We start from the raw sequence: 24,546 nt of genomic DNA on the forward strand, positions 1-24,546 counted from the left end.
AGATACAGATGTATATGCCATCTCTTAAAGGAGGAGGGGAAAAACAACAACAACAAAAAACAGACAAACATAACAACCCCAAAATAAGCTCAGAAAACAAACAAACAAACAAACAAACAAAACAAAAACAACCAAAAAAAACAACAGATAAAATTCCATGTCTGGTGCAACTGGGTGTCCCATATGTACTTTCTCACAGAGACCAAGGAACGATACGTGTATACGAAGATTGTTTTGCAAGCGTGAAGTGAATTGAATCAAGAGCCTGAGCAGGATAATTATCTGTTCTGGAGGTGACAGTTTTGGTAGGGTCTCCTAAAGTATGACTCATGTAGGTTCAGTTCTTAATTAATGTGATGCTTGTGTGTAAGATGACGCTTTGGTCTGAGAATGAGACATAAACTACTGATGGTAGAAGATGGTGACTCTGGCTTGATCCTCTAGGTTACATGAGTGGTGTTGAGGCAATGTTCAAGTCAGTGTAGTCCCATATACAGATACGGCCACCCTGACCAAGTAGTACCATGTGAAACATCTCCACGTAATTTTCACTTCTGAGGAATGAATGAATATGGATTGTATAGCTGTGTAATGTGTCTGTGCCATCTGCGTCCCTTTTGAAGTCCACTTGCTGCACATCGCTTCACATCCCAGAGCGGTCTCAGAGTGTGCAGGCAGGATTTCTTTCAGAACAAAGCACTGTGATGCCCTCAGCCCCACTTCTCCTGCCTGGCCCAGTGGTCCCATCCATCCAGCATTTCCGTGATTTCTATGAAACTGAGCTGCAACAAGGGCTCCAACTGCTACTGGGTGTCCAGCCAGAGGAACAGGCCAGAGCTACTCTGAAGTAAAACCTCTCAAAACACTTGTCATTGTGGGTGAAATTTGCATATCCCTACGTAGGTATGTATGCCCTCAGCTCGTTATGCTTTCTCGTGACATTTATTTTGGAGACACAGTGCAGAGTCATATGTGACAGCTTGCGATTAAGCCTTTCTGGAAATCTGCAGGCTTGAAGTTATTTCATGTTGTTTTCAGACCACATGGGCTAGTGAGGAGTTCACTACTTGCACATTTCTGACATAGAGTCAGCTGCGTTGAGCAAACATATATATGCACACAGTGCTGAACTGATTATAGGTCTTGGCAAAACACTCCTGGAAGAGCGCTGGTGATATGTCACTGCAGTGATGATGAAGATCCAATACATCAAGTATGGAAATGAGATTCTCTTTGGTGTAATTAATGGATCAGAGAGCTCAAACACAAAAGAACATATTTAAAATGTATAAATAATATGGGGAAAGGTATGAAGGGCACAAAAATGCCATAAACTAAATGGAAAAATGTAATATAAGTTGCAAATGTCTTTGGAATGTGTCTACAATAAGTGCAAAATGGATCAGCCTAAGTTAAAGCACTTTTTTATTGCCAATAAGAAAAACATTATTAAAGAGCTGGTCCAATATCAAAATGGCATTTTAAAAGCATACGGTTACCTGTATATAGTTTTTATTAGCTTTCAAGTTTCTTCCATTGAGTTGTTAACGGTCTTTTTAAGAATTATGGTCCTGTAAGTGAATGGTTCACAGTGTCAGTATTTCTGGTGTTCTGCTTTGTGCTGCTGTATAAAAATAGATATTTTTTTCCCCACAAAATATCTGGTTTTATTTCCCCATCACGTTTTAATAGAAATTTTTGAGGGAAGAAAAATATTAAGCAACAACCAAAAATCAAATGAAAATGCAACCTTTTTATATTGAGCTTATGGTCAAATAAAAGGCCATTGTGAAGAAAAAAAACAATATTGTATAAAAGCTTTTACCTGTAATACTACTATTAAAATTACTATCGTACTGGTACTTGCTCATTTTGTACCTAATAACTGCTGTAATTACTTCCTCTGAGGCCTCTTGGCCTCTTCATCACATGCATTAAGCTGCAGCTAAAAAGTTCCTAGTCTAACCATTTGTCAGATCTAGCTTTGTGCATCATTTTGCATCCAGCTGTATCAAGTGCTGAGCCCTGTCTCTGAGTACAGCATGGACCCCATCCCCTCTTGTCATCCTCAGGAGCTGACCTTGTGTGCTTTCTGAGACCTGGATTTTTTGTCTGTTCTTCCCATTTATTTGTTAGACTTCTTTTTCCAGTTTTTGCCTTTTTTCCCTCCATCTTTCCCCCAGTTTTCCCCAGTGTCTGGAATCCTCTTACCTTACATAGTGCTCCAAAATGGGAAATAGGCTGTTAAACTAGGACTGCATACTGCTATCTCACTGAAAAAAAAGATAATATGCCTTCACATGCTATGATTTTCATCCTCTTTAGGTGTTACTAGATTCATTTCCTCATCTGTTCCATGCATCAACCTCCTGTCTGTGGTTTTAATTTTTGTATTTTCTTCAAGTTTTCAGAGAGGGAGGCGTTATATATTTGTGCCATAAAGTGCTACAGAAAAAGGCATTAATGTTAAATAGCATTGGAGTTGGAACTCTATTTGTTCTTGTTAGCAAAAAGGATGGATGTGTGATAGAACACCACTTAGAATACCACACTGGTATTTTCATGGACCAACTGAGACCCCAATTTTTTTACAGTTCCTGTTTAAAATAAACCTATTTGCAAAGATTCAGTGTTAAAGATTGTATCAGGTTTTATTAACTCTGCCTTAGAGCTGCATAGACACAATTATACTCTATTTCACTCTGGAGCAGGTCTACTTCCCATGAAGTGTCTGCAGCCAGTTGCATGGTGGTGGCACTGCCTTGTGTATGCATCAAACCCAGCCTGCAACGTTGAAGCTTCCTGTTGGTTGGACATTTAGGCCCAGGAGGATGCAAACTGTTGTGTCCTACAGCCCCATCCAGGAAGATGAGATTTCTGACAGCACATTGGTTAAAAGTTGTGTGTTGTTTTAACAGTTCCTGGCAACTTCATATTAAATTATGTTAAGTGGCTTCAATGGGAATTGGATCTGTCCCAGAGTTTGGAACCACCAGAATTTATTCTGGTGGCCAGCAAGAATGACACATTGACATCTGTTTTTCTGGTTTGTTTTAAGAGTTCTCAGTGGCTGAAGAATAATAGACCTTGGACGTCCTGAGGTTGTCTCCTCCTTTTCTGTCTGAGTGGTTGTGCACGGCTGGGGGATAGTGTGGGAGAGAGGAGCTGATAAACCACAGCACTGAGGGCTGCATGATGGTTATGGTTTGGTGGTGCCATTTAGTGAAGCACTACCAGATTGTGCTGCTTGGGAATCATTGGGGCAGGAAGGAACTGGGCAGTGTGGCTAGGCATTAGGTAGGGCTGTTAGCTGAAGGATGGCCTGTGGGACCCAGAATGCTGGTAAGGGCAACTTGCTGTACTAGTACAGGGAGACTGCTGATCATTTGCTTTTCACAGAGAATATTTTCTTCTGCATATGGCAGTGCACGGCTGATCATTTTCACATTTGGCATTTTACCCCCAAATACTCAGCTCTAGGGAGAGCTGGAGCAGTTAATTGGGTTAGGTGGACTGGTGATTCAATCTGGCAAATGCTTTTGATTAAAACAAATGAATAAAATGGTGTTGGCAGGCAGAATGCAAAGCATGGAAGCTTTTTAGTCTGTAAACCAAGGGTCGGTGGATGGATTGTTTGCAAAAGCCGTGGGTAAAGGAAGGCTGGACAATTGAAATTATGCATTAAAATGTTGTCAGTGCAGCAGTGCAAGAAACCTCTTTAACACAAGTATGGCCAAGGCCTATGATCTAAAAGCACTAAGCATTTCTGGAGAAACTTGCTGATGGGGATATTTAAGATGTAGCATAATACGCTGATACTGAACCAGAGCTTGTCTGACATGAAAGCGATGAGGAAATAGAAGAAGCATACAATTTGTATAGCTTCTGGAAAAATATCTGTGTTTGTCCAGTTTAACTTGGCAAAGTTTCTTAATCCTCAAGCAAAAACTCTTAGACCCCAAAATCAATCTGTAGTGGAAATTAAAAAAAAAAAAAAAGTAGAGTTCTAGGACATGGTAGTAAGAAATTAGAGTGGTTTTATGTACATGTTGTTACAAGAAGGGTGTGTTTTCTGTGCCTAGAATTGTATATAATTATTTTAGTATAGAATGACTATCTTTGATATTATCAGATTTCTTGACATAATTAAACCAGTCCACATATGGAAACATACAAAGGTAGGAGCCAAAAAGGGAAAAAGAAAGCAAATCATCTACAACAAAAGGGAGGTTCACTGGAAAGCAGCCAGCTGGAGAGATGATTAGGTAGCTCCAGCCTGTTTGTTGGGCATTGCCTCTTTCATACAAGACAGTGCAAAGACTACTGGTGAGTCAGAGCTTTAGCTGAGTCCATGGATGTGACATGACTCCAAGAAAGCTATGTATGACTCTGGAACCAGAGGTGTGAATGGATTTTAAGCATCTTCTGGAAACTTAATATTACTATTGTGTGTTTGTGGACAGCTTGTGGCCATGCCCGTGAAACAGTGTTATCATTAAAGGATTTCTGTTAACCCATTGGCTACTGCTTAGACTGGGCTTTTGGGCCAAGCAGCTCATGCTAACTATCTTGTGTCCTCCATTGAGAAGACAACTCAGAACAGGGGTTTCTTATAGCCATCATGCTGAGCAGAGAGCTGATGGGAAGTACTGAGTACAAGGCTGTACTCTGAGTCTTTCTCCATTTTGGGGCCAAGTACCTCATTCTTTGCCTTTCAGGTTTCACTGCTCTGACCTGCAGTCACTCATGGATGACAGGAGTATCTCCTCTTATGTCGTACAGTTGAGTAGTTTGAGACTGTGGGAGAAAAACTGCTTGCTGTGAAGTAATGAAATGTTATACTTGTGCCATTGCAGATCAGGCTGTGACTCGGTGATGAGGACCTTCTCTTATTGCAGAGTAAGGCACAGTTAATAAAAAAGTTTCTAAGACCTCAGGAGGATACTTTTCAGTTTTCTTCAGTTTAGCCCCAGGTTCTTATTTTTACACGGCACTTAAGTCTCTCATCATAAAGAGTCCTGCTTATGCTAAAGGTGTGAAACCTTTGGATTTTGGACCATCTTTCCTCCGCCTCTGTGGTTTCCCTCCTGGCTGCCTGGGTAGTAGTGCTGCTGCCTGAGCTCTCGCTCTTCAAAGGAAACAGGGCTGTTCCACACAATGAAATCATCTGTGGCTGCCTTTCTAGCACTCTGGACTTCCAGCCAGGCATAATCCCTTTCCTGACATTTGAGTCTCATTAATTGGGTTAACAAGATGCTATCTGCACTCCATACTTATGTAAATATAATCGGCTAGCAAAGATCTTAATGGCACCTGATATATCACACTGCCTTTACGTCAAGAGGTACCACTACAGGAGGCGCCTCCAAAAGCAGGTTATGTTCTTGGTCCCATGGGGCCCCTTATAAACCGTAAGAAATGCTGGTGGTCAAGGCCAACTGTTCAGATGTCTTTAAAGTGTCCCACTGGTGACTGAAAATCACTTTGTCAAGATGACAAATGGTTTGCGCATACCCCATTCACCTTATAGTTTCGCTCTAATGTCAGCTCCATTTACTTGTCAGAAATAGTTTTTTATTTGTTGTTGGTTTTATTTTATTTTATTTTATTTACTTCCAGCAGTGCAAGGGGAAAGGAAGGAGTGAAGGGGACACAGGCTGAGAAAAATCTGTGTGCGTTGTTTCTATTCAATGTGTCGTTATAGTCAAGATTCACCAGCTTTGAACATTCACGAATCTGTTTGTTTGTACATGTGCAAAACAGAAAGAAGGGAATTCAAATTTCAGAAGTGAGAACTGTCCCTGCAAGGCAAAGATTATGCAAAAACATGTTTTAACCACTGGATTTTTCAAGCAGAAAGTGGTTGTGCAATATTAGTTTCTTATTTTGGACAGCAAACATAGCCACGTTTAAAAATAACCACATAATTAACTGGGCCTACCCAGTACATAGGGCATTGTGCATGTGTCTGTGCTGAAGAGCTCAGCTCAAACCTCTGAACTTGCGTGGGTGGCTTCATTGACTGCAACGGTATTGTCATGTGGCTGAGTGAGCAGTGCTGTGAATGAGGGCTGCTACATCTCGCCCAAAAGCAGCAAGGGCCAGGCCACAAAATATGGTCAAAGTCAACTAAAGGACTGCGAAAGTGACTTTGACAGCTTTGTCTTTTCGTTTCCTCCCAATGACTTCCATATCACTTTTGCTTAGTTCACAAGTCCAAATGTGCTTTTTCTCCTAGTAGCTACAGTGTTGGCTGAAGCTTTGAAAGTCAAAATCTAAACCTGATTTGGCAAGGCGGTTGGTCAAAACAAAGGGGAGTATTTTGGCCAACAGTGTATTCCACACTCTTCCTTACAGCCGTAAAGCTTTGCATCCATCAGGAATCTGGGTGGATCTAAAGCAGAGACTTGTAGAATGAGATGTGTCACATAAAACATCATTGTGGCATATCTTTTTCTGACCAAGTTTTCCCATGGCCTCAGCCTTCTTGCACTGGCAGCAACTGGACGAAGATGCTCCCACATATCAATAGTACAGAGTGGCTGCAGCAAAGAGGAGTGAGTCCCTGTGATCTGGAGGCAGCATAAAAAGACCCTGAAAGCTCTTGCCCCCTTCAGACAGTCCTGGCCAAAATGCTCTTGCTCCCTGAATAACCTCTTTTTTTTTTTTTTTTTTCCTCAAATACCACTGTGTAGCACAGGCAAGATTGCATAAGAAAACAAATGCACAGTCAGCACTCAGCGTACTTGCAAGTTCATTAAAACACCAGTGTCTGGAGGCTTCTTGCCTACATAATTTTATAATAGAGAACAGACTCTTGTTGCTTTCTTTTGGGCTACTATTTTTGTTTGGTTGTTGTTCCTCAAGCATCTTGGTCCTATTTCAAAACTTACTTCAATTAAGCGAAGAGGGTTTTTTTTTGGTGCTTTCCAGTTTAAAAGCTCTGCTATTACTGCGAAGCTTCTAACAGTCCTTTGGATTATGAAGCTGGGATTGGCAGTGTTTTTTTATTATTATTATTTTTTTCCGACAAAGTAAAATTAAGAAATAAATTGTAGATTGAAAATGTGGAAGAAAATAAAAAATCCTTCCCCTCCACTCCTACCCCCCCACTCCGCCCCCTCCAGCTGAGATCTCGTGTTGCTGCTTCTGGGATGCATCACATCTTTGAGGATACAGTATCATGAGAAAACTGTCACTTGGTGATGTATTAGGGTAATATATCATGAGAGCATCGTTCCTTTAGAGGATATGGGCAGTAAAAGACATGATTCTGGCCAGACAAAGCAGCAGGGGACCTTGCTTTTTTTTCCTTCCCTTTTCTTTAATCTAGCCCTGTTTTTGTGTTGTACAGAAGTGAGTTTCTTCATGGGATATGACTTGTTGCAGAGTAAGTTAGGAGGCCCATTGGGCTTTTTAAACTCTTTAAGAAGTACATGGCCTCAAGGGCTGCTTTGTTCAAAGTTTTCAGAGCAGGCTCAAACCCAAGACCAGTGTATTTGCCACTATCTAAGTCTCCAGTGTAAAGTCTGAGTAAGTAGATGTCAGACACAGAAGGCAATAAAGATACAATGACAGGTAACTATTGTTTGGACAACATATATTTGTAGATTTAGCCCATAAAAATGTGATGAAGTAATTTCTACTATGCATAAATAAAATCATTTTTTAAAATTTAAATGTTATTTAAATTAAATTTAAAGTTATTTAATTTAAATTTATTTAAGTTAAATTATAAATAGAAGCCAAATTAAGTTTTAATTTACATCAATAGAAGAGAAATTACCATCAATCAGTATTTGACCTGTAATAGATGTTTTGAACTCATCCAAAAACAGGAATTCTGAACTGATGGACTCATATTTTGATGCTTTTTTTTTTCCCCCCCTCCAATTTCCATCATTTTGCATTTCTCTCATTGGCAATAAGTCTGTTGGAAAATTAAATGTGAATAGTCTGTACAACCGGGATGGCAATAGTTAAGAAAAAAGAAGCACCTTGATGGGAGGCTGTATTGATGGGACTAAGTTAATGTTAATTTTTCAGACAGGACAGAACAAAAACACTTTTTTCAGTTGTTGTTGAAAACATAGAAAAGGGAAAAAGATGTGAATTCTAAATGCACGAATCTCATGAATTGCAGAGGTGTGGTCCCCAACAAGAACCTCAGAGTGTGATCCTGGATAACTATTGGTAGTTTTTTGGACTGCAATACAAACTGCTGGGAATTTCTGAAGACCTTGTCTTTTATTGCTAGAAGACGCTCATACGCTATTCTGTTGTCTCATGAAGTTTTGCCTTTAGTTGTGGAGTTAAAGAGATGTAATGCTAGTGACACTTAAAGTGGAGGTGGAGATGGGGAGGTGGAGAGCTAAGAGGCCTGGATCCTGTTCTGGCTTTCTGACTTAATGTGCATTTATGGTCATTTTGTCCAGCTGTGCCAACTTTGTTGATAAGCTCTCTGGAGCAGAGATCCGCTCCTGCCATGTGCTGAGGCGATGTCTGATGTTATAGGACCCTGATCCCAGCTGCAGTCTCTGCAGTTGCACTAACACAAGCGAGTGTAGAAGAGCGCCTTCCTTTCACCGCATACCAGTGCAGCAGGCTGCTGTCAGGGGAGATCAGGACTGAAGCAGGCCACAGAGGTCACTTTCCTCATGCTGGTAAACATCATTAAACACACTGAAAAAAAGTATCTGTTCAGTCTGTAAGGGGTTGTGAGTGATGTGTCCTGAATGACTTGCACATACTAATGTGTTCCTCACAGTGGTAGGGAACACCCATTTGCGGTGAAATTTGGTGTCATCTTTCAGCAGGGCCTTCGCTTTAATTCCATTTCCTAGGGAGTGGGGAGAGTTCGAATTCAGGAGGCAGTGGCTGGTACCACCACCAAGAGCTGCAGCCTCCTCCTGAGCAGGGAGGACAAAAAAATAGAGATTACAGGGATGAGGGAGTGAATTGGAGGCTACCATGTGCACTGCACAGTAAAGGAAAAAGAGGCCCTTTGGGTTGAACTGATGTATTTTATTCCTGACGAAATACTGTCATTTGCATCTGTCTAATGCAATTCGTGCTGAAGTCTTGGTTGCGTTGTACCATGGGCAAGGCCGTGACACTGGAAGTACTGAAACATATGTTTGGCTGCACTGTTGTGAGTTGTACCATTAAAATTAAAGATATGCTTAAAATTAATAGGATTTCTGTCTCTCTATGGTGAAGTGTATGTGCCTTGGTGTTTGTGGGTTTATGTGAGTAAACAAAGACACCTGTATTATTTTGCAGAAAATGGCCACATACAGGAATATCTTTTCCACCTTGAATTTAAAGGAACATTTAGTGTGCTAAACATTTTTGTTATTGTACCCGTAACACTTGTTTTTGCAAGGAAAAGAAAAATAGATAATTGGAGGAGAACAAGGGAAACGAGTCCTTTTTCTGCCCTCCCTTGACAGTGGTCTGAAATGTCTGCAAACCTCTTTCCTTGGGAAGTGGTGTCTGCTCCCCAAGGCCTAAGTCTACAGTTCCTACTCAGGAAGTGAAACAGTCACTGCAGACAGCAGGCCCACAGCACTTAGCAGGGATTGCCTGCTTGCATCAGCTCCACCAGTTAAAGGAAAGTTTGCAAATTGGCCCTGAGACATGAAGTTCCTGTCAAGAGTGCCAAAGGAGAAGGGGTAGCATTTTCAGAAAGTGCCTCAGGATTTGTCTAGACCATGAGTTATGCACGTGTCTGAGCCTGTTCTCGAGTTCAGGTTGGCCCAACATCGGGGCTGTCTGCATGTAAGCATGGGTGCAGACACGCAGCTGGGAGCTGTGCTCCCCAGTTTTGCTGAGGGACAGAGCCTGTGGCCAGCGCTGGTCCAAACCCTTGCTCCTGTGGCTCATACAGAGTGAGCATGGCTTCATGGACGCTTGTGAGGATGCCCTGGCTGTGTGCAATATCTGGAAGAGAGCCAGCAGTGTGTGGGTGGTGGTGTGCAGCGTGCTTCAACTCGTGCTTCAGCCTGTCCCGCACCTCTCAGTGGGGATGTTGCCTAAGGGACTTGAGTGCACCGGCCTCATTCATTTTAAATGGCTCTTTCTTCTCCCAAGGTCATATGTGCACATCTGAAAGCTGCATCCCAAATTCCCTGGGGGTAGCTTTTGCCATTGTTTGAAAATTGTTATTGTTTTGGAGGACGATCCCACAGGCTTCTTGAAGGAACTTCAGGACACTCTGAGCTACTCAGGGAGGAGGACTCAGTGAGAGTTACTAATGAGCATCATAGAGGTACTGTGATGAATAATGGTCAAAAATGAATGTTTTCAGGATTAGCCATTAATGATAGTTCATACTTCTACCAAATCTGTCCTTGTGGCTTTTACAATCTCTCTCTGTACAGCCTTTTTTGGTTAAATGACAATTTAAGCATCATTTTTCCTAGTCATCATAAATACTCAATATTCTCAGGATATCAGAAATGCATTTACATCATTTACATGAAAAGGGGGGAGGGGGGAGGATTTTGCATTGGAAATCAAGCCCCCTGAGAATCCACATCTGCGAGGTCTTCCACAGCCAACAGCCAAGCTGTGGGCTCGCAATACTGTTGACGGGTGTAGCCCTGAAGAAATGAAGTGGATTCCTGATTTTTTCCCTCCAAGCCAAATCCAGGTTGAAAAGAGCCATCCTCCTGGTGGCTGCTGTGAGCCGTCTGGAGCCCAGTGGGGAACCCTGTAGAAAGTTGGCTGCGGCTTCCAAGCTGTGGTTTGGCACTCATCCTCTCTAAGATCCCTGCCAAATATTCAGATTTATTTTTAGTTTTTTTTTTTTTTTCTTTTTCTTTTCATGTTGGCATTTTATTTAACTGTACCACATGAGTTTAAGGCTGTTAGTTTGATATATTTTGTCACCAGACTGGGTTATTTTGTGCAGGGGTCTTTGATGGAAGGTAAAAATACGAGGTGCGTGTGGAAGGTGAACAAATTGTGTTGAGAGTGGGTTGCAGTAAAGGCAACATGGGGCAGCAACACCAGTATAAGCTCTGGTTAATGCATCTGTCCTGTACAGGAATTTGACATCACCTTTGCAAGCCAAGTTCAAGAAGAGAACTTTGGTTCCCACTGGCAAAATGTGGGAGAGTGGAGAAACATGGGCACCCAACAAAACTTTCTGATCTACCCCCAGGCACATTGAAAAGCAAGTTCTTCGCTGTCAGGCTCTGTGAGGGCAGGTGAAGGGTCCAGGGTGATGCTCCAGCACTTCCCTAAGTTTTCCTTTCCTAGGGAGCATGAGATTTCAGTGCAAAGCCTTTACCGAGCGCTCACTGGGGAGTTGCGTCAGCTGTGGCAGCATTGTTCTGGATCAGCCTGACCTCTTTTAAAAAATACGTATTTTTCCAACACTAATAAAAGCCTTAGCTGAGGTCTTGCGATGTTCTCTCCCATTCTGTATGTGTGTGTGCCTGAGCACTAAATTAAAAAAAAAAAAAAATCCCAGATGTGAATCTATAAACCATCTGTTTAAAATAACTATTGTGCAGGACTATAATTAAAAGTTATTTATTATGAATCTTGGGATCCTATTATGGATTTTGACTGACTCCCAGGTTTCTGATTTAGCAAATGGTTTATGTATTTATGAGCCATGTGTCTCTTCCGCACTTCTCAGTGCCAGAGTGCATGTCCTTTAAACAAAAGGAAAAAAATCCCCTACCCTCCCATAACTGTTGGCTTCTGAATGTTGCCGTCTAAGAAGTTTTCTCTTAAGAACAGCAAAATCAAAGTATCTGAGAGCTTTCAACAACTCCGTAGACACTGTTGACAACACAGAGGGAGGTTTGGTAATACAGCTCTCCTGCATGCAGCTACTTAGCAACTATCTAATGTATGGCTGGGACAAGTATTGAAATGTTATGCTTACTGGGAGTAGGAGGGATGCATTTGGAAGGAAAGGATTTGTTGCTAAAGTCCATTTGCTTTCACACTCCCCTCTGCCCTTGTGAAATGGGAGGGAAGGAGGCAGCAAAATTGAAATAAGCAGATGGACAGTACGCATTAAGAGCAGTGTTTTGGATGACAGGGTGAAAAAAAAAGCTCCTGGTGACAATTGCTCTTTGTTTTATCCTTGTACTTTTACACCCCATGGGCCTGTGAGATCTGCAGTGGATAATGCCTGACTGCAGTAGACTAAACAATGATTTACCAGCCCTGTTTTATCTGCTGCTGCTGTCCTATGATGGATCAGCATGGTATTAACCCTTTCCTCCACATCTTCTGGCCTATTTTTCCATGTTTTGCTTGCATAGAGAGTTAGACACCTTAGACTGGCATCTGACATAGCCAGTTTCTGAGCTGTCTGGGGCTCGCCTGCAACAACAGCTTAGAGAGGAGGAGGAACATCAGGTTTGTGAATACCACCCTGCTTCAGGGCTTAGCTGTCCTTCTTATGGTAGCAAAGGATTGGCTCTGTTTACCTGGGATACACAGAGCTGATCTTGCAGGCAGGAGGCTGCACCTTCTTCTCCAAAGGACAGAGCTGATCCTGCTTTTTTTGTTTTGTTTTGTTTTGTTTTGTTTGTCTGTTTGTTTTCTTTCTTTCTTAAAAGAAAAGTGGGGTAAGTGTAGAACCTTGTTTCGTCTCCACCTTTTAGCACTATGCTGTAGTGACTCACTGTTGAGATGGCAACCCAGGTTCGGTGCCTGCCACCTCTGGAGGCAATTCAGAGACTCATCTTCCACTTTCCCCACAAGTATCTTTGCTGTCAGGACCCATGGCCTTTGGGAATGTGAGGGACAAGCACCTCTTCTGCTGAAGCTGGGCCACTGAGCAGCAAGTAATTCTAGGTCTACTGGGATATGAATGTGTAGCCTACTGCTAAAGGCACCCTCCGAGGGGTGAGGACCCTTCAGTTCCCAGTGCTGAACCTTGGGCCACTAATGTGCTTTTTGTGGAACAGCTGCTTGATATAAAACTGCCCTCAGCACCAAGTCATGAACTACAAAATCTGTTCTGAGTTTGGGGTTTAGCCACTGGTGCTGCTGATGATAAGGGAAGAAGAGTGAGAAATTTGGCTGCCCACCCTTGGTTGGCTCAATGGTACCAAACTTGGCAGAGATGATTTCTGATTGAAGTGATCCAGGCCAAATAGGAGACTTTTAGTTCGGAATGCTATCTAGCAAATACCACCTGTTTAAATATATGTGTTAGGGTCATCCTTAGGAAGACTTCTTGTCAAGAAATGATCAAGTCAGGATGTACCTGAGGGCAGAGGGAGGCCATGCTTAGGAGAAAAGGGGAGAAGCTAGTTTGGAATTCACGCTGCAGGAGATGTTTGTCCCAGGAGTCCAACAGCAAGCCTGCCAGAGTTAAGAAGTGTTTGGACAATGCTCTCAGACATATGGTTTAATTTTTAGGTAGTCCTGCATGGAGCCAGGAGTTGGACCTGACAATCCTTGTAGATCCCTTCCAGCTCGGAATATTCTACAATTTTAGGAGGCCCCTGTGAGTCAGGGAACAAAAAGCAATATGGAGCTGTTTTACGCCTTGTTCCTCTTTTTGCCATCCTCAATAGAGATTTCATTCCCAGGAAGTCTGAGGGGCAGCTGCCTGACGAGCCCCACAACATGGGTTCTACCCAGCTTGGTTGGCCCAGAGGAACACCGTGTATTATACATCCCATGGGTCCATGACATGTCCCAGCTAGGTAAATCATGTTCTCCAAAGGAGTACACTACAAACAGGATTTTGCTTTTCCTTCAGACCACTTTCACCATGCGGAAGACTGTCGTGCAGGTAAAGGTAATAGGGTCACTAGGCTTATTAAAACTTTTATTGAACAAATTCTTGTTAAAGAGAGTCAGATCTTAGCAGAACCCTTCAACATACAGACTGTGCATAGTAGATTCAGTAAAGTTGTTTCTGCTGTCCTTTAGCAGGCTGACATAAGGCAAAATTAGGGGCACTATGTTCATGTAAAGAAAATCAGAATTTCACCCTGAATTTCACCTCTAAAAAGAAGTTGGTGAGCCAGTCTTGCTGATGTGGCTGCCTTGTGCCAACCCAAAACTAGAGCACTGTCATAAATTCAGCTTAACTAGCCTGTTAAATTGCATTTATGGTTGCTTTGCAATGCTGGAGTGATACAAAGCAGCCAGCATGTGTCGGTGACTAGCAGTGACCTGTCTCCTTACAGTAGTTGTTCATGTTGCTGCAGCTGCTCTTCAGCCAAGCAGCAATTTAAAGCTACATTCTCATTTACTGATTTCACACTGGCTTGGCTAGAGTTATTCCTCATTTACATTGATAAGACTGAAGAGCCTTTAAAGCTCCCGTCAGATCAGGCAGTGACTTTGAAGAAAATAAACCTCTGATTTTAGACAAAGGGCTGGAGTGTAATAAAAGCTGCTTGTTATCCTTCACAGGCACCTTGAATGAGGCCACAGGGAGCAGAAGAAAAGGACTGGAAAGCATGGTTTAGTTTTATGATTTACATTTTTCTAGCCCTTTAATTTTTTGGTCTCTAATTAAGTCATGAGATTGGGTAAGGTGGGTGCTTGCATCTAGTAATGGCCACCTGTGTCACTTAATGAACTGAGCTACTAATTATAGGTGGAGGTTACTTCAGAGGGCTACTTTTAGTCAGGAATTTCAGGAAGCAAAATTTGACTTTAAAGAAACAACAACAACACCACAAAGTTTTTGTTTTTTTTCCCTTTTTTAAAAGGTAGGGTTATCCAGAACGGTTGATACCATGGGATAAAGTCAGGCTATAAACGAAACGTAATGTTTCTTGTGCTCTAGTGCTCATTGTCATATAACCTATACTGATGTTTCTTAGTATGATCAATGTGCTCTTTGGCCTTCATAATTACTGGCTTTTTGCCATAGAAAGATGATACTATAATGTACAGTGATTCTACCTGCTTGTATTGCTTCATTGATTCTAAGCATTTTGGGGAGAAAGAGATGAATTACAGTGTTTTCTTTTATAGTAAAGTAATAGCTGCCTCTTTTGAAGGACCTCTGGATAGTCAGGTAATACTGCTAGCTAAAAATGATTTTCAGTGCTGCTAGACAGTTTTGTTTTCTCTGAGGTTGCCACCTCTTCTTCATCTGTCTGTCCTTATGTCAGCATGAAAAATGACTCCTGATCTCTGTAGTTCATAGGGCAACACCTCAAGAATATTTTAACAAGCACATCATGTAACTAGCTGTCTGTCTAAGTAAAGTGGTCTCCTTCAATAGGACACATTTTCTGTACTATGATGCATAGTGATTATGAATTACTGTTTTAGTGGGATTTAAACTCCATTCACTTGTGCTCCTGAATAATTCAGAAGCTGTCTTCTACTGCATTCCTTCAAGGGCAGAAAGGTGTTTTCAATCACAGACTTCTCCTGAAGCAAGAGAGCAGATTGTTAGGCTCACATATTATTTTCTGAGTTGCAAGAAACTGAGCAGTGGATTTGGTTTATATAGAATATCTTTTTTCTTTCTGTTTCTTTCTCCAGAATAAGGAAGTGACATGCAAAAGAGAGAAGTGTCCCATGCTTTCCAAGGAGTGTGCTCTCGTCATTAAGCAGAGAGGAGCTTGCTGTGAACGCTGCAAAGGTGTGGTTCTCTTCCTCTTATTTCTGTCTTTTAAAAAATGTTATCAGTTCAAATTTATGTTGCCAGAGACAGGACAAATTTGGAAGATTCTCAGCTGGACACCAAAAACTTCAGAAAGACAATAACCACAGTTATAATCCGTATATTAAAAAAAGCTGATGAAGATTCATAAATTCACACATTCACCTCGTGGTTATTATTTCTTGTGCAATGGCAATCCTTTAGAAATACATATTGAATGTACTGTGCTGGTATGTTGTCAGTCTTTTGAGTGATATCTCCTGCTCTAACTTCATTGGAAATATTTTAGTTCAAAATCAAACTGATTATAGTTACAAGTACATAAGAATTCCTCATGTGGTATGTAAGAGGAATCATGCTTGCTATTAACAAAAAGCATAATAATTATCCAGACTATTTCTATTTTTCTAGATACAAACAAACCAAATTCTATTAATTTTACTAAATATTTCCTGATTCAAATAACAAAAACATCCACAATATTATTAAAGCCAAAGTGGGCTGCAATCCAAGCATTATGTATCTATTTCTTGACAAACACTGTATCTTGAAAGCTCTTTAGAATAAGCTAATTATCGGATCTCAAATAATAAACAACTTAATTGTTTGAACATGTATGGTATGCAATTACTATATTAATTCACATGAAAAAATGTGCAAGTAGATTAAGTTGCAAAACAGTCTTTGTATACTGAAAAATCTTTTTTTTTTTTTTTTAATACTGATCCAGTAAGTAATATTCTATAAAACACTAATTTTGCTGAGAGACTGCTTACACTGTCCATGAGGTGGAAAATGCTGGATTCAATCAGCTTTACTTTTCTTTATTTTTCTCTGTTGTGTAATTCCCCAGTGGTGATAGAGTGGTTTTGGGAGGGAGATGGGGTTGGATAAATTGTTGGGAAATGCAAGCGTTTATTGCCTTCCCAGGAGAAATACAAATGCAGGAAAACAGATTACACTGAAATTCACATGGAAGAGACATGATGGATATGTGCTTTTCCTGGATGGCTGTAGGGGTGTGCTAATTGGGCTTTGCTTTGCTTCAGTACTGCAACTTTAGAATACTATCAGTAAGTCTCAGTCCAAAGATTTGTCTAAAATTCTGACGCTTGAAAGAAAAGGAAATTAAATGGAAAAAGGGAAAAAAAAAAAGTGTTACAGAATTTTTAGTCATTTTTCACATAAATATAATTTATTTTATCAAGTTGTATTTAGTGTCAGATTTATAGCAAATGATGCCTAAATATTGTTTGATTGTGACTGAGACTAATTCTTCATTTTGATAAAGGAATGTGTAGTTTGTAAATTGCCTGAAAGTTTTGTATGTGTGCATATGCATGTGTGTATTTATGCATACAAAATGATTCTGCATTAAACAAATGTCAGTGTTCCAAAGTTGAGGATACAGGTGTTAGTTTGTACAGGCTATTATCGTTAGATAGAAATTTTAATTCAGATACCTTGTAAGATTTTCAGTTTATACTGAATTGGGGTGAGTACCTACAGAACATTGCTAATAGGCTTGAGCCTGGTATCTGCAGATTGGTATGTCTGACATCTCTAACAGGAAAAATAATAAAATTGATACAAAAAAAATAGAGTTAGGAGGCGAATGGGTAATTGTGATGGAAGTGGGAAGTGCTGTGTCTTACAAAACTGCTAGAGTCCTCTGAAGGGGTCAGTTAAAAATATAGACAGCTGATGTCTTTCTAGATTTCTAATAGGTATCCAACAAGGTTCCTCACCAAAAGCTCCTAAAGAAACTAATCAGTCTCAAGTTTGTAGAGAAACTTTTTTTTTTTCCTTTCTGAAAAGTAAAGCTAAATATACACTTGTACAACTACAGCAGTCGCAACACCACACATTGTCACTGGATTGCTCTGGTGCCCTAGGAAAAGACTGATGGAACCACCTTCACTCCGAGGAAGTTTCTTGCCCTCCTGCTCTTCTGAACACTGCTGAAGTTTCTGTTCAGTTCTGTGCAAAAATCTGAAACAAGTGTCCTCTGGGAAGTATTTGGGGAATGAAGGGTGTGAACACCAGCCTGGCTGCATAGTGCTTCAGCTCCTTTTGGTGTCCCAACAGCTCTCCGGCACTCCCAGTGCGGAGTTCAGCTGCAGCCGGGACTTGGCCCTGTAGCATTTGTTCTCAGTTACTATTTTGTCAGGCTGCCAGAATGCCCATAGGGAACACAGGCAGGAAAAAGGAAACAGTGATTTTTACTAGTTGCATTTCATCTAAACCCGAACAAAACATTGCAAAGAAAAGACACCAGGACCTGATGGTGTTTTTTTTTTTCTTTTTCTTGGCTTAGTTCCCAAAACCTAGAAAGGCTTGATCAGGCCTTATGGGCTATTGCCAGCTCCCTTTGATAGCTTCGGGTCTTCCTACCTTGTGAAGAAATGAATGAGTGAGTGAATGAATGAATGAACGAGTAGCTGCTGTCATTTGAGTACAACATTAGGAGGATAACATCAAGAACAAAGGGTATGTTTCCAGAATTGGTTAGTGTAGGAAGGAAACCACCATGCATGAGTCATTTGTGACATTGCTGCCAGGATATTTTATTCTATTATGGGGAAGGCATGAGGACTGAGTATGTAGGACCAGTATTTCTGATAGCATAAAGCATTCTGGAATTAAGAAATACCATATGCCTGCAGTGGCACATCCAGCTGAGCTTGTGTTTACAGATTTGCACACAGGAGAGCCTGAATTGTCGCTAGAGAATTTCTGCAAATTATTGCATGCTGAGCATAAGTCCTTTGCTCCCTTTTGCGTATTTTATGTGAGTTAAATAACTTCTAGCACTTTGTTCCTTTCTGTGAATAAGTCAAAAGGAAAGAAAACAGCAGCAAGTATGGCTTTTGCAATCAGAACGAAAAACAGAATGACACTCACTGTGATGGAAAAACATGTTATCCCTAACATATTAAGAGATTTGGTTTTACGTAATATTTTAATCCTCCAGACCAGCAATGTGTTTTAACACTATTCCTGACTTTCAGCACAGAGGACCTTAGATAGTGAAGTCTGTGGAGCAGGGCACTTTTTCACTTTGTGTTTGTGCAAAGTCTGGAACAGAGAAATGTGGGCCCATGAGTACGGCTCCCTGCTGCAAGGAGAATGCAAACAACTCAGCATAATAGTGAAAGCTTTCAGTGAAATTATTCTTCTGACAGATACTTACTGTAGTTTATAAAACTTACTATATACCTCTAGCATACCATTCACTTTAAAAGTATTAAAAAATTAAGCCCTCTTACTACTTTAGCATAGGATAAATAGGCCACTTTTCATCTTTAATTTTATTTAATATGTTTAATGAAAACATATGAGGTCATTGAGATTATAGAAATAGATTTGGCAACATTTAGTTACTTAGTTGGATGGAGACCTGTCACTTGGATATAGAGCTCTCTGTACCTCCAATAAGTTGTTTCTTCTCTGAAGAAGTGGTATTACCAGCTCAGGGCTGGATAAAGCTTGCATTTCTAAAATTGTGCACCATAGTTTACTCTTTTATCCTAAGAATGTGAATCTTCCATGGATGTGCAAAGACAAAATCAGTGGGTATTTGTTACAATAGGTATGATTTGTTGTTCTGAAGTTTCTTTCAGTCCTTGTATAGAAATTGGCTTTTTATTTTTATTTTATAAGCTAATGAAGTTAGAGGTTCACAAGCTATGCTCCATTGATCTGGTGTCTACCAGAGAATGGAGTCACAGCCCAGGCAACAGCAGGGCTAGTTCCCTGGGATATTGAATATCCAAAGCTATCATAGTTAATTGTGCATTTCTTGGAAAGGATATCAAATATTGTGCTTGAGGATTGCAGCCGATTTCAACTATCAGGGCTGGCTTGCGAGGGAAGTTAGAGCAAGGTTATGAGTTTATCACTTTTCTGGCTACTCTACTAATGCCCTGAAGGAGCCATATGTTTGGCATTTAGTTCACCTGTGGACATTGTCAGTATGAGATAGGTGATACCAGTTTGATGCCCTGTTGTAAGCATCACCAGAGAAGCTTTGTGTGGGACACTATAACTTACAGCAAATCATTCTATGTGCTAAGGCAAGCTCTTAGAGATAAGGATGCAACCTAATCCATGGATGGAAGGGTATAGGCTGGGAAGATAGTCATATATTGTCTTACTAAAATCTTTGTCACTTTTATCTGAATAACCTAGTACCGGCGGAAACTCATTATGGAAAGAGATGGTTTAGGGACCTAATCAAGTCTAACTTTTCTCGTGGCCTTTCACATTACCTCTCAGTCTCTTGCTAATGTGATCCAGCTCTGAGCCAGGAGGCAAGTTTCTTGAGGCTAGGGGTATATGTTCACCTCAGCATTGACTGTTTCTAACTCTGCGTTTCAAGAAAAGACGGGGATTTTGTAGCAGTGACGGTTTCTGAGGACCTCCGTTTGTGGTGTCAGAGTTGGTTACTTCTGATTATGCCTAAGAAAAGGTCTCTATTTAATCACCACTTCCTGTGATTTAACTCTTCTTAAAAAGGTCTTAGCACATATGTTTCATATCCCTTTGACATCTGCTATACACTTTAGCGTTCAGTAGTGCTTCAAATTTTAGATTTCCTTGTTACCTTGATTACTATAATTCTCCATTTATGTAAGATTTTTTTTATGAACTGTATTGTCATGTTGTTATAAATACTTTTTGCAGTCAAGCATCAGTTACCCAAACTTCTACTGTCACAGAGAAGTTGTTCAGGACAGTTGTATTAGAAAGTAGTATGAGATTTCTGTGGTAATATATGGATGGATTGATACCTTGTGTGTGGCCATTGTGCCCAGTGCAGCAAAGTAGAAGGAAATAAAAGACGAGGAGGGAGGCTTTGCAGGCAACTGTCCTTTTGCATGACATTGGTCTGGAACAACACTAAATAATACTTCAGTAGACTATGACTGGAGTAAGAATTCCTTTTACTGTTTAACTCCGAAAGTGTAAAGTGTGCTGATTGTAAACGGTTTTGCTGGTGTGAGGAAATCAGGTATAAATAAATAAAAATAAATATAAATAATTCATGACACCATTCACAGCCATAAGAAGTCACAGTTTTCCAGTTGCCAGGCTTGGCAATTACATTGGGTATTGGATCAGAAATGAACAGCAGCTCTAACTATATGGTATTTTGGATTGCAAAGTTCTTATGGATCCCACAGAATGAATTCTCCCTCCCCCCCCCCATTGGAATGGGCATTGCTCATTCCAGTGACCATTTTACGCTGCTGTGTTGAACACACTTTATACGGCGCCTGTGCCTCACAACTATTGGGCATGATTATTGCAATGGGTCAGCTACAAATAGATTTGATTGTTTGCTGTTACAGAGGAAAGAGTTGGATTTTCTCTGTTTAGAGTGAGACTTAAAAAGCATGAGATTTTGTATATATTTTCATGCTTCAGTGTTGACAAAGGAAGACCAGGATTACTCAATATGAAGCTTAATTTTCTAGTAGCTTTACTAGAAGCTTGTCAATGGCTTTACCATCATTAAGAGATGTGAAAAAAATTATGTATATGTGATTCACAGTTCTGTTATTTTGCCCAACAGATTAAATACTGCAGAATGTGCAAGTTATTGTTTGTTTTTGTTTTGTTCATATTTGCTTTCTTTTTTTTTTTTTGCTTGGCTAGAACTGGTATTTAGTGCTAGCATGCCTGGATCCTCCCTGAGGATTAATTTATCAAAAACTAAATAAAACATGTCTTCTGACTGTTTTCTTTTTCCTGGTGTTTATTTTCCATGCCAATAGGAAGGTTACTTTTTAAATAGAAAGTGGAGGGAAAGCAAGAAAAAAAAAAAAACTAAAAGGAGAAGAAAGATGCTAAAAAAAAAATAAGGGATGGGGAGCAAGTCTATTGTGCACCAATCTATCATTTTCTCTTGGGAGAATATGGAAATGACTTGTCTATAAAATTCTCATTAGCCTAAAATAAGCAAAAATCTCTTCTGGAATCTTATTAAGCAATGTCAAGTTGAGTAACAAAAGATTATTTTTAATGAACTCCTGAGGACACTGGTTGAGTTTTAGCACTACTAAACTGTCTTTTCCAGTCAATTTTCCTCTTTTCATGATACTGCTCTGTGCTTGGGTGTCTGGGGAAGAAAGAGGGTCATTTAAAAACATTACAGGATCTGGAATGATAAATTACTTCCTGATTGTCAACTTGCCCACATGCCAATAATGAAATCTGCTGTAATTTGCATCTTTTTTTTTTTTACTTCAGTAAAAAAGTAACTTCAGTTACTTCAGTTGCATATACAACAATTGACCAACTTCAAAGTATTTGGTGGTTTGGTTTGATTCAGATAAGCAACTTTCAGGTTGCATGTTTATCCAGGACTTATCTGAACTATTTGGGTTGAAGTTGGTAATAGGAACAAAACCTACAACTAACTGAAAGTTAATATTTTACGTTAATAAAACACTGTTTGTTCTAAAAGAAAGAAGTTTGAAAGACTAAAAAATTAGGACATGCTCTTTGACTGATAGGAATCACATTAACTCCATTAAAATTGATATAGACCAGCAATGTTTAACTTTGTTCCATGTGTAGAATCCTAAAGGTTTTCCTGATGGTGTATGTGTCATGAGATCAAAAATTACATATTCATGTTGGCTTTTGGAGTTCCCTTCTTGAAAACGTTCAATCTTGCCTTTTCTTTTAATGTTTTTAAGTAAGTGTTCAGACTGAAGTGCTTGCCATTTAAGTGATTGTGCTAGACTCTGTTCTTTCTTGATTTATTATTTTCCCCTGCTCTCCCTTTCAAATGGTAGATGGAGATAGTAAGATAATGTAATAACATTTCCAAAGGGAATTAAAATGGCTTTTAGGAACTTTAAGTGTGTTTGGACATACTCTGTTGTAGAAATAGGCATCAGGGCCTTCGCTTAGGTCTTTGGACATGAGTCATGTAACGAGTGCTACTTTACAAGCCAAGCATGGTGGTGGACCTTTAACCATGGGTGAGCTAGGATGGCTCAACTAAGCTGGCACGTTGGGGCAGGAGGGTTTCACTCAGCTGAATTTGGGTGAGGCTCGTAGACTTCCATGCTATAATTAGGTGGGTTAGAAAAGACCAGGTAGATGTTAGCAGGTATCTGCTGAGAGTTTTGCACATTGAAAGTGAGGATCAGAGGAACTAGCTGGTGTGTGGGTTTTGTTTCCTTTCCATTTTGAAGAATGGGTGGTGGATATAGCTTTGGTGTTTGCATCGGGCTGCTCTGACTCCCTTACTCAGCCTATGTGCCTGTGCCAAAACTCAGAAGCAGTCTCAGTATCCCTACCTCTACTGAAGACTTTTTGATCCTGGTTTCCCTTTCCAAATTTCACTTTTGCTGCCTGTAAGCTCTCCCTGCCATAGTGATATCTGTTGTGCCATCCACCAGTGCTGACAACACATTTTATCACCAAAGGCTGGTGGGCAGGTGGAACTTGGCTCCCCTTGCAGCTTTCCTCAGAGACGTCGGCTGGTGCTGCAGGGCAGAGGATTTTGTAGCAAAGCTTGGGTATGCACTTCAAGTGAAAGCTGTGAGACTGCATGGACATACCACCTTCATGCTTTCTCAGCCAGACTAATCCTTGAACTGAGGATTTCAGTTTAATGTGCACATCTGTACATACATATTAGCCCAGGGTCATTAACTTTCTTACAGAGAAAACACTTTACATGAAAGAACATAAGTGGTGAGCAAATATGCAAGGTATTTTGCAGTCAAAATTAGTTTCCAACCTGGGCTGTGGCCCTGCGTCATGTTGAAGACTCCAGACCTACATGGTAAAACATGCTCATGGATGTTCAATAACACAGCTTGTTCCATTTTGAGTACTTGGAGGACAAGCACATGTGTAAATTCTGTCTCGGACTGGGACCAGAATCTCTGTATGGCCTGTTCGTTTTTTTTTTTTTTTTCAAATTGAGGATGCTAAAATGCTTTGAACAGACTTTGCTTTTTGTCAGGTCTTGCAGTGGGAAGGAAGTGAGACTATGACAAAATTTTGTACAAATCTGTGTGGCTTTTTTTGTGTTTTCTTTTGTACAAACATTAATACAGAATTGATATTTTTCAGAATGGGATTTTAAAATGCTTAAGAAGAGCATAGGGCTTCAAATTCCTTTTTTGACATGTTGACTTACATGTGTAAGAGCTGACAAAGAGCGTAATTAATATACTGAGAATCTAAACACTTTTTATTATTCAAAATTACTTCATAGAGGCTTTTCTACGTTAAAAAAAGAAAAAAAAGGTGAGATTCAGATCTATATTTCAATATTTATCAAAGGTTCAGTTGCCACAATCAGCTCCTGCACTACTGATCAACTCTTTTTAAAAGATATCTGCTTCAGCTTATGCAAGTGAAATTGCCAAAGCACCCGCAGAATTCTCTTGTGTCCTTAGCACAGAAAAACTTCTGAATGCTGCAAATACTGAAATACAAGCCTCCTTTTAAGGTCTTAACTGGAGGCAGTCAACAAATTTGTAAATCTTCATATACCAGGTTCTCTTTAAATTTTGGTTTAAATACAAAATGATTTTGTTTGTATTTGAAGTTCCTCAGCAGTTTGGAGCTGTGACCCTGAAGTTTGCTTGTATGCTGAGTTTGAAGATTCACTGGTGTACGACTGAACCTGTCTTTATTTTCAGAGGGGTGCAAAATGTAGTCCAAAGCAGTTCAGGACAGGGCACCCTGCACATTAGACAATGACTGTTAGAGTAGCTGCTAAGGTATAGGTAGGTTTGTCTCCATGGCATCATTTGACTGATTTTATTTTTGTGTTTGACTCTATGTATATGTCTGTGTTTCAAAGTATCTGGCAGAACTCCTGTTGATTTAATGGGCTTTTTGAACAGGCCCATTTTGAATAAAATAGAGTAGGAAAAAAAAACCTGCAGCAGTAAAAG

The 24,546-nt window shown here is 40.2% G+C and overlaps 1 protein-coding gene across 9 annotated transcripts in view; it reads left to right on the forward strand.

Annotated features, from left to right (window-relative positions):
* Window positions 1–24,546, forward strand: part of BMPER (BMP binding endothelial regulator) — a 155,088-nt gene that overhangs the window by 13,986 nt on the left and 116,556 nt on the right. For 8 of the 9 annotated variants that reach the window (XM_040548855.1, XM_040548847.1, XM_040548848.1 and 5 more), the window contains one exon: window positions 15,493–15,592. In XM_040548855.1, the coding sequence (XP_040404789.1) occupies window positions 15,493–15,592 (100 nt within the window). Of the gene's footprint in view, window positions 1–14,630; window positions 14,706–15,492; window positions 15,593–24,546 lie in introns of those variants that run through there. The other variant, XM_040548856.1, reaches the window with a different exon arrangement.

This window comes from Cygnus olor, chromosome 2 (assembly GCF_009769625.2).
Source record: "Cygnus olor isolate bCygOlo1 chromosome 2, bCygOlo1.pri.v2, whole genome shotgun sequence".
In the NCBI taxonomy this organism is placed as follows: domain Eukaryota; kingdom Metazoa; phylum Chordata; class Aves; order Anseriformes; family Anatidae; genus Cygnus; species Cygnus olor.